Raw genomic sequence first — 16,138 nt, forward strand, 5'->3', positions numbered from 1 at the left:
CCGAATGGGTTTCCATTTCGGGAAAAAGGAAAAAAAATGAAAGGAAATGGAAACCCATTCGGATACCCACTTATCACTTATGGAGTTTGCTTATACTAACAACTATCAATCTAGTATCGACATGGCACCATTCGAGGCTTTGTATGGCTGACCATGCAGAATTCCTGTATGCTGGAACGAAGTGGGAGAGCGAAAGCTAGTTGGTCCTGAGTTAGTACAAGTTACGTCAGACAATATTAAGTCGCTTAGAGAGAACCTGAAGATAGCTCAAGATCGACAGAAGAGCTATGCAGATAAGCGACGAAGAGACTTAGAATTCTAGGTTAGAGATCAAGTTTTCTTAAAGTTATCTTTGTGAAGAGGTGTTCTTCGCTTTGGGAGGAAAGATAAGCTGAGTCCTAGATATATTGGTCCTTATCGGATAACAGAACAAGTTAGACCAGCAGCCTATAGACTTGAGTTGTCAACAAAACTTTCTCAAATACATGATGTTTTCTATGTGTCCATGTTGAGGAAATATATTCCAAATCTGTCACATGTGTTGCAAGAACAACCGGTTGAGCTGAAAAAAGACTTGAGTTATAAAGAGGAAGCGGTTCAGATCCTCGACAGAAAGGAGCAAGTTTTGAGGAATAAAACGATCCCACTCGTGAAGGTCCTTTGGAGACATCACGGAGTGGAGGAGATAACCTGGGAGTCAGAAGACCAGATGAGGAGGAGTTACCCGACATTCTTCACCTAAGGACTTCTAAATTTCAAGGATGAAATTTCATAAGGGGAGGTAAGTTGTAAACCTGAGACTTTCCTTGGATTATTTGCTCTTGTCACATATTGTAGGATGTTGGATTCAAGTTATTGTTGTTTCATTGTTGAAGAAAAATGGCAAAGCTTTTGGTTGAAGTTGTCTTTGATAATTTTGGAATTTATTAATAAAGAAAAGAAAAGAAAGTAAATAAAGAAAAAGAAAAGAAAAGGAAAGGAAATGGAAACCCATTCGGCACCACCGCCTAACTCATTTCAGCCCATTTCTCCATCTTTTCCCATAAGATTTTCAGAGCATTTCGAGAGAGAGAGTGTGAAGAAAGAGGAAGAAGAAGCTTGCTGCAGGTTGGAGGTTGAAGAAGGGAGGAAAAAGTTCATGCAAGTGCAACCATGGAAGAATCTGGGTTCAACCTACCTATCTCTGGTTTTTAAGTCGGTTTGAGCTACAGAAGAAGAACTAAGAGGTGAGGCTTGACTTTCTTGAAATTTAATCTATTTTCTAACAAATTTCATGAAGAAAGCTTGAGCTAAATCTGATGATAAGTTAATAGTTTTTTAAAAGGAATACAGAGCACTCGTGCAAATCAAAAGGATCTAGGGTTTTCTCTGGTTTTTCAAACATTTTGGGGAGTACAGATTGAATTAGAAGCTCAATTGAGTATGGTTGAAATCTTATTGAATTTTCTATAACCTACATGAAGAATTCGTGAGCCAAAAATGAATAGAAGTAGATTTAATTTCAGGAGAAAGGTAGAGGGTAGCAGAGAAGCATGAATCTGTATTTGCTGGATTCGGGGGATTTCTAGACAAATCCGTTGGGAATCTCGTTTTTATTCCTTCAGATAAGTTGTAGAGTGTTTCAAAATAAAGAGTTTGATATATAGTACATTAATTTTGGCCAAGTATTGAAGAAGTTATAAGTATTGGAAATTAGGGTATTGAATCTGAAAAATCTAAAAAAAAAAAAAAAAAAAAAAAAGTGTGAAGTATGATTTTATTTCTAGAATTTAGAATTCATGAGCATGGAAAGACAAGACAATTTATAGTTATGATGCTTGGTTTTGGTCTGTTTGACAGGCGAAGAGGAAATAGGCTGAGTCTACAGACCAGGAAACTAGCCAAGACTGTGAGTGATAAAACGAACTTTGAAAATGATTTCTAAACTGTAATTTATGTGTAAATGGTTTACATACTTGAATATGGACTTATGAATGATAAATGATTTCTATGAATAGTTTTAAGCATAAGTTTTGAGCTTAGATTTTCTAATGATGCTTATATACGAGCACGTGATTATTGAATTCCTGAAAAGTAGTTGAAACGATATTATTTTAAGTAAAGTATGTATTAGCGAGTATTGTTAAAAGATTTTCAGTCTTTCACGAGCAAACTGAGTAAGCTTGAGTTTTACGAAAGATAAAGATAAGCAGTCATGTTTTAATATTTTCATGTGGTTTTCTAAGACTTTTATTGACTACATGACTGAGTTATTGAGCCCGAGGCTATATGGTACTGTGTGCACACAGGTTATATTCTGTTGTTGACGTTGAGTGTAGTCCGTGACAACGGTGCTGTCGTGAGTGTTGGGCGGGCCCCACTACGACAAAGACGATGGGAGTGATGGGCAGGCTCCACTACATCGTAGAGCTAGTAAACGTTGGTTGTACTGGGCGTGCCCTACACAATGTTGATTTGTCATGTTAGTTAAAAAGTTTTATATATCTGTCTCTTATACACATCTAGATGTGTATAAGAGACAGATCGTAGAGCTAGTAAACGTTGGTTGTACTGGGCGTGCCCTACACAATGTTGATTTGTCATGTTAGTTAAAATGTTTTATATACTTGATATGCCTTGCTAGATTTTAATGACGTACTTGCGGAATATTTGAGAAAGCTTTTAGCATTACACGTTTATGTTTAACGCTTTGATTGAACAGATTCATACGTTTAAAAGTTTATCACGTGTTCTGATTTGCGGATTTACAGTTTTAAATTTAGTCACTCACTGGGCTTCGTAGCTCACTCTTTCAAAATGTTTTCCCACTTTACAGGTAGAAATCGAGCTCCCAGTGCCTGATAACTGCCAAAGTCTGTTTTCTGCTAAAAGTTTCCAGATCAAGCTCCATACGTGGGTGGAGTTGTACATTGTGTCTGTTTGTATTGTAAATATCTTTGTAAGAACTGGATAGTTTATGGTTGTGTAAGCACTAGATGTCGTAGTTGTGTAAACCCCAGTTGGATATGTTTTTTATTGTGGTATCTCTATCCGGTTATTTTCCAAACCGAGTTATATCAGGTCTGCATTTCATGTGTGTCTAAAGGTTTTTAGGGATTCTGCTGTGTTGTGTTACATGTAAAGTATTTTATTCTAAGATTAGTATGTTTATCAGGTTCAACGTTTCAGCAGGGTCAATAGGTATCGTTAGAGGAGGACGATGTCTGTTGGCTTCACGCCATCTTCCTTACTAAGCTAGCAGGTAGTTTGAGAGGGGGTGTGACACCTTAAGTACCACTGATCCCTCTAATGAATAATAGATCATAGTCCCACTATGACTAAACTCCTCTTGGGCCAGAAGAGGGTGTGGCGTCATATTGTTCAAGACCCAAAATTAGCCCTTAAGAGAGCAATTTATCTACTTATCCCTGTTTCGGGAAAGAAGTGAATTTCATCTTGTGTAGTTATGTTCCCAACTCCTCAATCAGACGAATCCCTAAAATGGTAGGCTTGTTGAGTCGGCGATCTGGCCACTCTCACCCATACAAATCAAAGGACCACCCTCATAAGTAGTAGTTCACAACTCACTTAGGATTAAGGTCATGTTATCTATGGTATTCCTAGTGAAATGAAAGTCTCTATTATGAACAACGTTATATAATGAGACTAAGCATTTCGTGGTCCAGTCTTATATAAACTCCTTGGTATAGAATATCCTCGCTCACATGTCTAATACATGCATGGTCAAGATTAATCATTCGTAGCACTTTACAACAATTGTAACACCTATTGAAAGAACTATAATTATAGAGGACCTTTGAGCGGAAGCAGATCGTTCCAAACTCCATTGTGAAAGAACTCAAACATTTACAATCGTACTAAATAAATTATGCATTAAACATAAATTACAACATGCTTCAAAATTAAATACAAGGGATCGAGAAAACAATACCTTTGAAGAACTCTTTCTTCACGTATTTCCCTTGATCATACTCGAACACAACGAACAAGAACTCGAAGTCCCTCGAACACCAGCAACGAGTAAAACTCGATCCTCGAACAGAACTGGACACCACCACAAGATTACCTTGATATGTAATGAATAGAAAAATCTGCCCCTATCCAATCCCTACATTTTTTGTGTATTTAAAAACACTTCTACTAACCTAGACAAAATATAATTATCTAACCACTTAACTAAAAAAATACAATAAATTATTACTAATCATGGAAAATAATAACAAAATAATTTTCTTCATTAAAAATAATAACAAGAAAAGATCTCCTCATTTTTTAAAAACAGTAATAACAAAAAAGATACCTGCATTTAAATAATAATAATAATAAAATATAATCTATCATAATGCAATAACTATGACGACTAAAATTTAGGCGTTGAATAAAACACATATTTTATATTCAAAATAACCATTAAATAGCTTGTACCGATAAATCTTTTCTCATACTAAACCTTAGAAATACCTCTATTTTAAAAAAGAAAAAGAGATATTTAAATATTGTCATATTTTGACACATATGTCAAAAATAATTTAAATGTTCGTTAGACTAAGCCATGCAAAGAATATATCTTCATCATATTTTTCTTATACTAAAAATAATTTACATCCCACGTAAATATTGTAATAGCTAAAACCTTCAAAACACAGATACTATGTATTAAAAAACCGTCAAATAAATTACATAAATATTCTATACTAGGCCCACTTACACCATTTTTATGTACTTCAAATCTCGCCCACATATAAACACTCTGAATGATAAATGGGTCTGCTTCATCTTGATTCGCTAACCATGAACAACGATAATTTTGCTTAGTCGGCAATCCAATAGTAGAGTGGCTTCACCTCAGCGACGTCATAACGATGAAGATGAAGAAGAATAAGACTGCAAAGATGAACAATGTGATCTAGATGGGTCATCTCCCTCTATCGTTGGCTAGAAAAGGGCATGTAAAATTGTTTGGTATGTTATCATCACGATCACATTTGGCACCAATGGAATAGCCACTTACTCATATCTATTAAAAATAAATCGGATGGATACTTTACCTTGAGAATGACAAGGCTTTATACAAAAAGATCTATTAAATGCTTAAAATAAAATCTCAACTTTTAAAATAAAAAATAATTGGTAAAAAAATCTATATGAAGATTTTATTTTAACAACCACGTAAAAAATATGCTAACATAGAGTTTGTGGAAGGCTAGAAAGAGAAACCAAATTTAGTAGTGGGATCCTAAAATAATCAAATGGTCATATTCCAATGATCCCAGAAAATGACCAAAAATAAAAACGGATATTTAATATTGGCCCTGCAATTTCGCTTCTTATTAGTTTTCAGTTTTACCATTTTCCCGATTGAAACCTAAAAGACCTAAAAGGTTGGGCTTAGGGGCTAGGACTTGGGCTAGCTTGATTTCCCTCAGCCAAAGCCCAACATGAAAAGTGGTTGGGCCGTGGCCCATGTTCAGTAAACTCCGAACTTGAGATGAATCTCATTCCTTCAAAAAGAGAATTAAAAGTGGGATCGAAACTTTAGGTAAGTGCATTATGTTTACGTGAGTTTGGAAATAATAATAAATTTGTAGTTTTTTTAAAGATAATGTAAAGTAATTTCACTATATATAATGTATAAAGTCAAAAAATTTGCGCTAAATTATTATGCGTTAGGCGCCACCCAAATTGGTTTCACTAAGGTTGTTAGGTAGAAGTCAGTAAGAAGAAAAACAAGATTTTTAATTGGCAACCAACTTGTTACACATATTCACATTTAATGTTCTAATATTATCAACAATTAATGATTGGAATTGGAAGCTCATTTTCATCTTTGTATGTTGAAATTCCTTTTTCAAAAAAAGAATTGAAATTTTGTTCACGAAAGATGGACGATAAGGTTGGTGAAAAAAGTCCAAAAAAGGTCAAAAATTGCATAAAACATAACTAATAGATATTGCTTCAAAATTTTTTAATCCGTTTGGACATCATTGCTTATTGGTTAAGCAATCTGGTGTAGATGCAATTTTCTAGTTTTCAATGATCATATCTCGCTTAATTCTTATCTTATTCGGTAGACAGTAAAGGTGATGAAATTTATGGATCATTAGATAGGGTAGGTCTTGACTCAGTTGTCTTTGTCGTCCTTCGAACATTGATGAGGTTTCTCCCTAGTTAGCCCCTCCTCAAGGCTCTTTCAAGTTGAACTCCGATGCAACTTTCATGAATGGTCTCGATCTTATTTGGAATTAGGAAGGGGAACGAGTCTAGATCAATGAGACATCAATAAAATTTAAACAATATGAATACCCTTGCTCTATCGAACTCGTCTGTTCAGGCTCTCAAGTTAGCTTTTGTTCACTCCACATGAATGAACCGATCAAAGGTATAAGTGATGTCGATCACACAAAGAGGGTTATAGATTTTCAGTTTATGGGGGGGGGGGGGGGGAATGGGATCAGTAGTAGGTGAGAAAGTGAACCATTTGATTGAGTATGTCGGGACCAAGTCCAGTGCTCGCTCGTTGCTGATGAAAGAAGGTGGTTGTTAACACACACACACACACAAAAAAAAATCCCATAAAAGAATGGGAAAAATGAATCTAATTATGTTCTATCAATAAAGGAATTTTTTTCTACTACCTTTGATATGTGGACAATCAAGTCAAATGCCTGTTTTCTTCTGTCGGCTCTAAGAGCATTTATTGTCTTTGTAGAGTAATATGATCTTGGACTAGACCCCTTCGCATGACCTAGAAAAGGAAATCAGTTCATGCTACTATAAAACCTTCAAACTCCTTCCTCATGACACTGTTGTGCTGCCATCGAGATTTGACAGCAAACTTAAAAACCTACTCACAAGACGCTTTATGCCCAATCATTGTCTGAAACTTTAATGACTATTTGTGATTTCCTCTATTGTGAGTCTATTTTTCGTTTCATTTGGATTAATCACAAAAGTAATTTTGTTGCTCATTAGATAGCTAGCTACACATGCCCGAAGCTTTGGTTTTTTGACAATTTGGTTTGAAGACCATGTCCTCTTTGGACAGAGTTTGCCCTTCGTTTCAGTTCAGTTTGTGTTTAAGTTCTCTTTGTTAATGTTGAACTAAGAAAAAAATTAATGGATATTAGTGTGTGTAATAAAAGGGATTAATTAAATCGATAATTGACATGTAATCATGGTTGAGGATTCAAAATTTTCCATACACTTAAAAAAAAAAAAAAGACAAATATTAATTTATACCCCTAAACTTTCGGGATTGTATTAATCTATACCCCTAAAATTTGGGGATTGTATTAATTTAAACCCTAAACTAAGAATTGTATCAATCTAAATCTTAAATTTAGAAGTTGTATTAATTTAAATCTTAAACTTTTATAAGTGTATCAATTTAAACCCCGAGCTCTCATAAATATATTAATTTAAATTCTAAATTTTCATAAGTGTATAAAAAAAAACATAATAGATGATTTAAATTGATGCAATTATTAGTTTATGGTTTAAGTTGATACAATTCCCAAAGTTTAAAGTTTTAAGTTGATACAATTATTAGTTTAGAGTTGAAATTGATACAATAACCAAAGTTTAAGAGTATAAATTGATATTTGTGAAATAAATAAATAAATAAAAGGCCAAGTAAAAAACGCTAAGAAAAATTGAATAATTGTCTTAAGAAATAAACTAAACAATAATTTAATCACATTTTTTTTTAAATTGCAAAGTCAGAACACGTGGGTGGATCATTTAATATTTGAATAATTTAATCAAATGGCTAAAGCTTATCTTTTACCCTATTTAGGCATAATTCTTTCTTTTTCATTTCTCATTTTCTACCATTTACCTTTTGATAGCATTCTAGCGAAGTTTTGTTATTTTTATCGACAATGATTTATAGCTCTCACTAATCATTGTATTATTTATGTGTGTTGAATAATGTAATTTAGGAAAGACTTTTTGATCCCTAGGTTTTAGGTCTAGTTTCTATTTCAAATTTGATTATACATTGGCACGACGTTCACACGCTTTCGTAAGGAATTCCACTCCTTCATCCCACACGAAAGTGTATTTTAGCCTTTAAAGGTTGATTTATGGTGTGATCGAACTGAAATTTTGACAATGTGTTCTTGACATGAGGATCTTCAATCTGGATGATGGAGATTTCTTTGGAGAGTTAGTAGTTAGTTGCCACTTCTAGTGAGATCTATCTAATTATTCTCTTCATTATTGTTGTTTGTTACCAAGATTATTTATCTTTAAATATCTATTGTGTATGCTTTGATTGTGACTAGGAAGAACTTATCGTAACTCATTATTGATTATAGTGGAGATTTTCACTTCGTTTTATGGTTTTTTTATTCGCCTTGAGGAGTTTTTTTTTTTTCTACATTAAAATTGTTTCTCTGTTTCATAGTCATTAGATTTCAAGATGTTATATATTTAGTTCTTAAGTATTAGTTTGGTTCAGATTTAGTCCCTAAATTTTAAAATGCTACAATTTTACCTTTGACATTTGAGTTTTGCTTCAAATTTACTTCCTATGTTCCAGATTTACATTTTTAACCTCAATTTTTCACAATATACCCACTTTCCGTCTTTAGAGTTAATTTATGTTAATAAATTAAAAAAATCGTTAAAAGAATTATAATTAATTAAGTTTCACTATTTTTGTTACTTTTAAAATTAGATTTAAAATTTTACTTCATAACTATTTTTAATTAATTAATAAAAATTGACGTCAATGATTGAAAGTGAATATCTAATAAAAAGATAAAATTATAACATTAAAAATTTAGGGAAGAAACAAAATAAAAATGAAGCCAAACCTAAGGACTAGAAACTACCTTCCATCTTTTCATTATATATATGGTATGAAAATATTATATATATATATATATATGTCCAAAAAAAAAAAAGAAAAAAGGAAAAAGAAAGTGACATTATTTGTGAAGAGTACACTTCTTTGAATTGCCTTTTTAATGTGTGCTTTTGATCATTTAGCCTTTTACAAATATAATTTGGTGCATGTAGTGGGAAAGAGGAAAAGTCATAGCAAATCCCAATTCCAAAACAAAGGAAGGAATCACATCCATCCCCCACAAATTATTTAAATCATGGACAAAATAATGCAATTTGAATGGCATCAACCAAACATAAGTGCTTTCTAGCTAATGGGTTTCATGGAATTTATATGTATAAATCAATTATCTATTGGGAAAATTTAAACTTTTCATTTTATTAATACAACTTTCATATGTATATAAATTTCATCAGAAAGGTTTTCATTGCATTTCTTAGTATTATATACATATAGCCCAATTTTAAAATAATTTCAACTACAATAATGTATTTTATGAATCATTCTTTCAAACTTTTCAACACTCTCCATATATATTAAAATTAATTAAAGAGAATAATCCAACTAAGGAGGATTACTTGGTCATCTTCAATTTAATCTCTCTATAAAGATGCTTTAAATGTCCATAGGAAAGGCACCAGCTTTGATCACTACTACCTATAAATATTATACATGCTTGTATAATTTAAAATTATAAATACAACCCTTACAAAAGTTTTTTCTAAATATATTTAAATACACTACATTTTTTTTTCATACTATACTCTTCTAATTGAGCTATATTCATTTTGACATAACAATATATAAATCTAAATAAATAAACTATATATTAAAGTTTAGTACTTAAATTTTCAAGTTTATGTCTAATAAACCCTTAAATTTTTAATTTTATGTCTAATATGTATCTTACAAGATCTTATCAATCTTTTGTTTTGTGTCTAATAAATTTTTGACGTCTTCAATATTTTTAAAAATTAGTAGATCCGTTAAACATTTTTTAAATTGATTTTTTTTATAGGATCCATAAACGTTCAATTCTCGGTATAATACAAATTCTTGAATTTAGAAAATGTGGAATAAGTTAAATAATTGATATTTTTTAAAATTAAAAGGTCAAAAGTTCAAATATTCATATTTCACATTTTTTTTAATTCAATAATCAGAAAAAAATATAACCATTGGAATGAAAGACTAAATAGTGTGATATTATTCAATAAAAAAGGAGCTAATATGAATATAATTTAATCATAAATGATAAGTACACTAATTTCATTAGGATTGAAAGTTGAAATCTACCTATTTCAAACTAAAATATATTTATAAGAATAAGAAAAAAAAACCATATGAAAATGTCAGTGATATTTCAAAAAATGCGAAGCAATGCCAAAGCAAAGGCTCTTGAACGGCCCCCGATTCTGTGTGTGTCTCTCTCCTCTTCTCTTCTCTTCTCTTCTCTCTAATGTCATATCATATCATGCAAGAAGGGCATAACAATAACCCCCTCTCGCACACGTCATTGCCTTCCCTTATACTCAGGTCTCATTTCTTCATTCAAATTCAACCATCCCTCCAACACCAACCCTTTAATTTTCCTCTCTTTCTCCATCCATGGCTTCCGCCAGATCTATCTCTACCCTTTCAATATGACCGCCTATCTAGATTCTTTCTATTTCCCATAAAAACCCCACTCACCCCATCTTTTTTACTTGATTTTTTCTGGGTTCTCTTTTGTTTTCTTCGATTTCTCCCCCATTTCGTTTCTGGATTCAATCTGGATTTCTGATTTACAGAGTTAATCGGACATTAGAGAGGGAAATGGCTAGTGGGGTTCATGAAAATGGGTTCGTCTTGTTTTCTACTGAGGAGTTGAGTGAGATGAGTGGGGTTAAGTTCGGTGGAGACTTTGTGGAGGTCACTTGTGGCTGTACTAGTCATCGATATGGCGATTCTGTTGGGAGGTTGAGGATTTTTGTTAATGGTGAACTTGAAATCACCTGTGAATGCACTCCTGGTTGTCGTGAAGGTTTTCTTTATACATTCTCTCTCTCTTTCTTATATTCAGTCTTCGGAAACATATCTTCCGTTTATGATATATAGCTGACTTCTTTACTCGACTTTTCTGGGGATTCTTGTGATGAGATTTGAAATATAGTTCTTCCTTTCTTCTCAGTTCTGTTTTGATTTTTATGCATGCTTTGGTGGGTTTGTCCTTGTATTTGTCTTTTCATGGATTTGAAAAATGAAGTTTGACGTTAATGGGTGTCATTTTTTGTCCCTGCATTCATTGGGGTTGTGGATAGGGTTAGTGTCTTACTCAAGAGGATAAGAGAACTAGTACTACGGATGGAGAGTTCAGCATTTCAAGTGGGTTCTTTATTTTCATGGCATACAGTTTAAGTGTATGATGTTTTGTCTGAGTGAACAATAATATTTGATAATGGTGAGCAAGAACACGTATGTTTTTTTTTTTTTTTTTTTTTTTTTTTTCAATCTTCAAACTTTGATGTGGCAGTTGTTGAGAATCTTCTGATTAAAACGTGTTTGGGTCCGTTTGGAATTACTTTTGAAGTGTTTAAAATGACTATGTTTATGACCAAAATATTTTAGCTTCAAGTGGGAATCTTCATATCCAATATGAAATAATTGAAAAACTGTCTAGTTTATGGTTTGGAGTGCCTCTACAGTTGCTTTCTTGGATTAGGTTTTGATGTTAAGGTTCTGTTTTTTACTTTCATGTTGGCAGATTAATCATAGTATCACACCTCAATGCAAGTACCTCTTTTGGTTATTCATGGCTGCTTATATTTTATGTTATTGCATTTGGTGAAATTTACTTTTTCATCATGTCTTGACACAATAATGCATGCCACTTAAGGAAATGAGAGCTTTGTTCTTGTTTATGATTGTGTATGTGGTCGTTGAGGACCTGAACCGGCCAACACTGGAGGAAAGTCTTTAAATAGCTCATTATGTTAAGATCCATCCCCGATATATAGAACACAAAGCACAAGCTTGTAAAGATCCACATTATGATTTCTCAGGTTGGTTTGTTATACAAATTGATATGTTAGTTGTTAATCTGCATGTGAAGGATGGATCAACTGAGCTAAAGATGGTATCTTAGTGCTATATTATTTATGCCTCTTTCTTGTGGAAATTCTTATGGTTGAAAAGTACCTCGCGAGGATTTGTTACTTTATCAGAATCAATCAGATTGGTTCTATATGAGGGCAAACGTGAATGTTTTTATAATATGATTACTCTGCTTTATGTGGCTGTGAAAAGTATATTATACATGCTGATCATGAGGTGATATTTGAGATGATCCTCCTTAAGTCTTGATATTTGTTTTGTGATTTTTACTTGATTTGCTTTTATCTTATTTTTTTGTTCCTTATTTCTAATTTGGATTGTAACTGGACAACTAGACAAGTTGACTCCTGCTGCATTTGAGAAGCACTCCGGAAGAGAAACGGCTAGAAAATGGAAGAACAATGTTTGGGTCATAGTTGATGGAGATAAGATTCCACTGTACAAGACTGTTCTCCTCAAGTACTATAATCAGGCACTAAAAAGCAGCAATGGATCCAGTAGATCCCAAAGCGGACGAGTCTGTCACCGTGATGAGTTTGTTCGATGTAGTAATTGCAACAAGGAACGCAGATTTCGACTTAGGACAAAAGAGGAATGCCGAATACACCATGATGCTTTGGCAGATAGTGATTGGACTTGTGCTGATCTACCATATGACAGGTACGTATTTACTTTGAGATTGCATTTGCTCAAGTAGGTCTCGGCATCAATCTTAGTTTTAAAGACGACAAGGTTTCGCATATAGCTGGTCTTAAAAGACATCATCCGACTTGTGATCCTAAAGCTTAATAAAACTATGTATTTCTCCTTTTTGTTTTACAGAATAACATGTGACACCGATGAAGAACGAGCAAGTCGAAGAGTTTATAGGGGATGCAGCCGTTCACCAACATGCAAGGGTTGCACTTCCTGTGTCTGCTTCGGCTGTGATATCTGTCGCTTTTCAGATTGCAGCTGCCAGACCTGCATTGACTTCACAAGGAACGCAAAACTTGATTGATCTGCAGAACAATTCTTCTGCACAGATTATTCCCATTTCATTTCTTTGTATGATGCTCTTCTCATACAACATTTTAAGGACAACCAAGAAGAGAAATATCAGATTAAACTCAGACTTATTTATTGTCATTACTGACCATTATATCACTTTTAGATTCAGTAGTTTCTCTGCCTTCTCTAGTAAAGAATAGAATATTGCAACTAAGACGATGACGATGATGAGTTTGTGTGGTATTAACAATGTATTGCCGTGTGATTTTCATGGTGTGTTCCGTGCTGTTGTGTCATATCAATACGATTAGAGCTTTCAAGTTGTGGAAGAGAAGAGATTGAAATGATCTTCACAAAATAAGACCCTGAATTGCAAGTGGAAAGCCAAAATGGCAGTTAGAGTCAAGTTGCAGAATAGAGGTAGGAATATTGAATGCAGTGGTTGGCATTGGGAAGCAAATGAGGGTATTGGAAGGAAGATGAAAGGTATAGAGCAGAAATACATGTTTCTTCTTCTATGGTAAAAGTACCAATTCATCATAAATGATGCAGCTGGAATTCTCTTCCAGCTGCCTGCTTAGAAAGGTTGAGCTGTAGTTAGTATCTTGGGAATAGGAATAATATCCTCCATGTGGATAAATACTTTATATCACTTTTGATTTCTCCTATATAAATTATGTTGTCGGGTGGGGCAAGAGTTTGTTTTTGACATTCCATGAAGTGATTGATATGAATGATAAATAAATAAACAAAGGAGCTTCAATAATCTGCTAAGGAAGACAATTTCTAGCGCTATAAATTATATTTGTACTTATGTTATTTATGATTTTGATCCTAAGGTTTAGAGAAGAGTGTTATATAAACTTTCAAACTCTACTAGTATCACCTCCAAATAATAAATTGCTCTCCCTTTATCAAAAAACGTAACTAACACATTGATAATGAATCATATAAATTTGTGTTGATTTTTTACTATTTGCGTTCTATGTTTTCTTTATTCGTGGATTCCATAATAATTTTTAATGAAATGAAATGAAAAAGAGTCAAACTAAAAGGTGTATCACATCTTTAAAAAGTTGTCCTTTTTTTGCTTCTTAAGTTTGTTGCCTATGGTGCAAGCGACCTACATGTGGCAATATTCATTCAAAAAGATTCGAACCGAGTTTATAGATTAGGCAATGATTGTTCAAAAAGGTTCGAGTTGAGTCAATAGATTAGGCAACTCTAATTAATACGGTTAATTGGATTACAAAAGTTTAAAAGAAAAAAGAAGAACATGGTGTTGATGTTTTATTCCTGTTTACTGATCTCTGTAAATAGCAGGAGGAATTCAACTTGGGTAAAAGGGAATTTGGTCAGTAAAAAGTGATATTTTTGAGAAAACATTCAATCTATCCAAACCCACCAAAATTTACCCAAATAAATGTAATAAGCTGGAATCTTTTTGAATTTTACATTAATTTCTGATCACACCCCATACCATTATTACATTTCATTTTTTGTGTCCGACAAAACTTTGGACATATATTGAATAATCAATTTTTATATCTTCCATTTTCAGCTCAGCATTTAGTGATAATATTCTCCTTCATTTAAACTCTGATCCTTAAGCATAAATGAACCTTATTACATAGTAATCCCTGTTTTCTAGAAAAATAATTAATTCAATTTTAATAATTAATTTGAATAATTATTTTCCTGTTTCCATGGGGAAAAAACGAAAAGGAATATGAACATCATTGAAATTATAACTAAGAAAATGTTACAAGAAACGTCAATACAATATGGGTAGAGAGATTTTTCATCTTTTACGTATGGGATTAAGGATATAATTATCTAGATCAAGAAAAATTAGCAAGTTTTTTCTTCCATATCAGAAAAAAAATCTAAATAACTTAAAAAAAGAAAAAAGAAAAAAAAAGGTTAACGGTAGGATCTAATAATAGCTCCACAAAAAGTGCAAATAATGGCTCTCCAAGACCTCCAATAGAATGGGACGAAACAGAATCTAGTGGCGGTCTTCATGTCGGCGACGCTGGCTCCGCCGCCGCACCGGGAACAAAATCCGGCTGCCGGTTTGCTCCGCCGCACCTGACGGGTCTGATCAAAGAGAAAACAAAAGCAAACCATTTTTTTCTTTGTAAGTAGTTGGAGAGTGATAGAGAGAGGAGTTTGAAGTGCATGAAAAATGTTAAACGGTGGAGCCTTTATATAAAGATTTTTGAACCCTCACACCCACTTGCAATGGTCAACAAAATTGGTTGTGAGGAGAAAAAAGTGTGAAATTACGATTTTGGTCATTTATAATTAAATTTTTGAAAAAATGTCAATTTATACAACTTTATTGGTTGTCTCCGTTCAACAATCAAGTTGCTTTTATAAATGTATCCATTTACACAATTTATTATATTTTATTTAGAAAATATTCGTGTGAAACTTATAATTGTATCAATTAAACCTGCGCTCTTATACATGAATAAATCCATTAGAACTTTGAGAATAAATAAACTTTGCTTGATTTATTATTTCAAATAGAAGGCATATATATAGCCTTGGAAGAATACAGTTGTCAAGCAAAATAAAATAACAATATAGTAAAGTATTAACTGACTTAGTTACATTAGAATTTTAATTCTAATACTCCCTTTCAGGATGGACTTACGATATTAATGACACTTATCTTGACTAATAAAGAGGAAAATTGTTCAAAGATAACGATTTGGTGAAGAGATCTGTCAACTACATCTGTGTGTGAATAGGAAGGAGCTTGACTTCACCTCGAGCCATTTGATCCCTCATAAAATGACAATCCAATTCTATGTGTTTGGTACTTTAATGAAAAATGGGATTAGAGGCTATATGAATAGTAGTATTATCACAAAAAATCACAACAGGTGAGCTGACATTGATATGCAAATCTCGCATCAACTGCATAATCCAAACAAGTTCACTATTCATCGCTGCTAAGGCCCGATATCCAGCCTCAGCGGACGACCTAGACACGGTTATTTGTTTCTTGGCTTTCCAAGAAATGAGAGTCCTCCATAAAAATACAAAAACCGGTTGTGGATTTTCTGGAATCCAAGCAAGAAGCCTAATCAACATCAGAAAAAGCACGAAGCTGATAAGATGAAGAAGCTTGGAGAAATTTGCCCTGTCCAGAACACCCTTTCAAGTATCGAAGTAAGGTATGTGCTGTAGCCG

General features: G+C 33.2%; 2 protein-coding genes across 2 annotated transcripts; one reads left to right on the forward strand and one right to left on the reverse strand.

The window, feature by feature from the left end:
• The first annotated feature begins 10,203 nt into the window (after nt 1-10,203).
• Nucleotides 10,204-13,211, forward strand: LOC120078794 (protein ULTRAPETALA 1-like). The gene is made up of 3 exons (XM_039033112.1): nt 10,204-10,874; nt 12,280-12,604; nt 12,767-13,211. Exons 1-3 carry the CDS (start codon nt 10,667-10,669, stop codon nt 12,942-12,944), a joined length of 711 nt encoding a protein of 236 aa, XP_038889040.1. The 5' UTR covers nt 10,204-10,666; the 3' UTR covers nt 12,945-13,211.
• Nucleotides 13,212-14,654: 1,443 nt separating this feature from the next.
• Nucleotides 14,655-15,118, reverse strand: LOC120078322. The gene has a single exon (XM_039032561.1). The coding sequence runs from the start codon at nt 15,062-15,064 to the stop codon at nt 14,858-14,860; it is 207 nt and encodes a 68-aa protein (XP_038888489.1). The 5' UTR covers nt 15,065-15,118; the 3' UTR covers nt 14,655-14,857.
• Nucleotides 15,119-16,138: the final 1,020 nt, after the last annotated feature.

Source organism: Benincasa hispida, chromosome 5 (assembly GCF_009727055.1).
Source record: "Benincasa hispida cultivar B227 chromosome 5, ASM972705v1, whole genome shotgun sequence".
Classification (NCBI taxonomy): domain Eukaryota; kingdom Viridiplantae; phylum Streptophyta; class Magnoliopsida; order Cucurbitales; family Cucurbitaceae; genus Benincasa; species Benincasa hispida.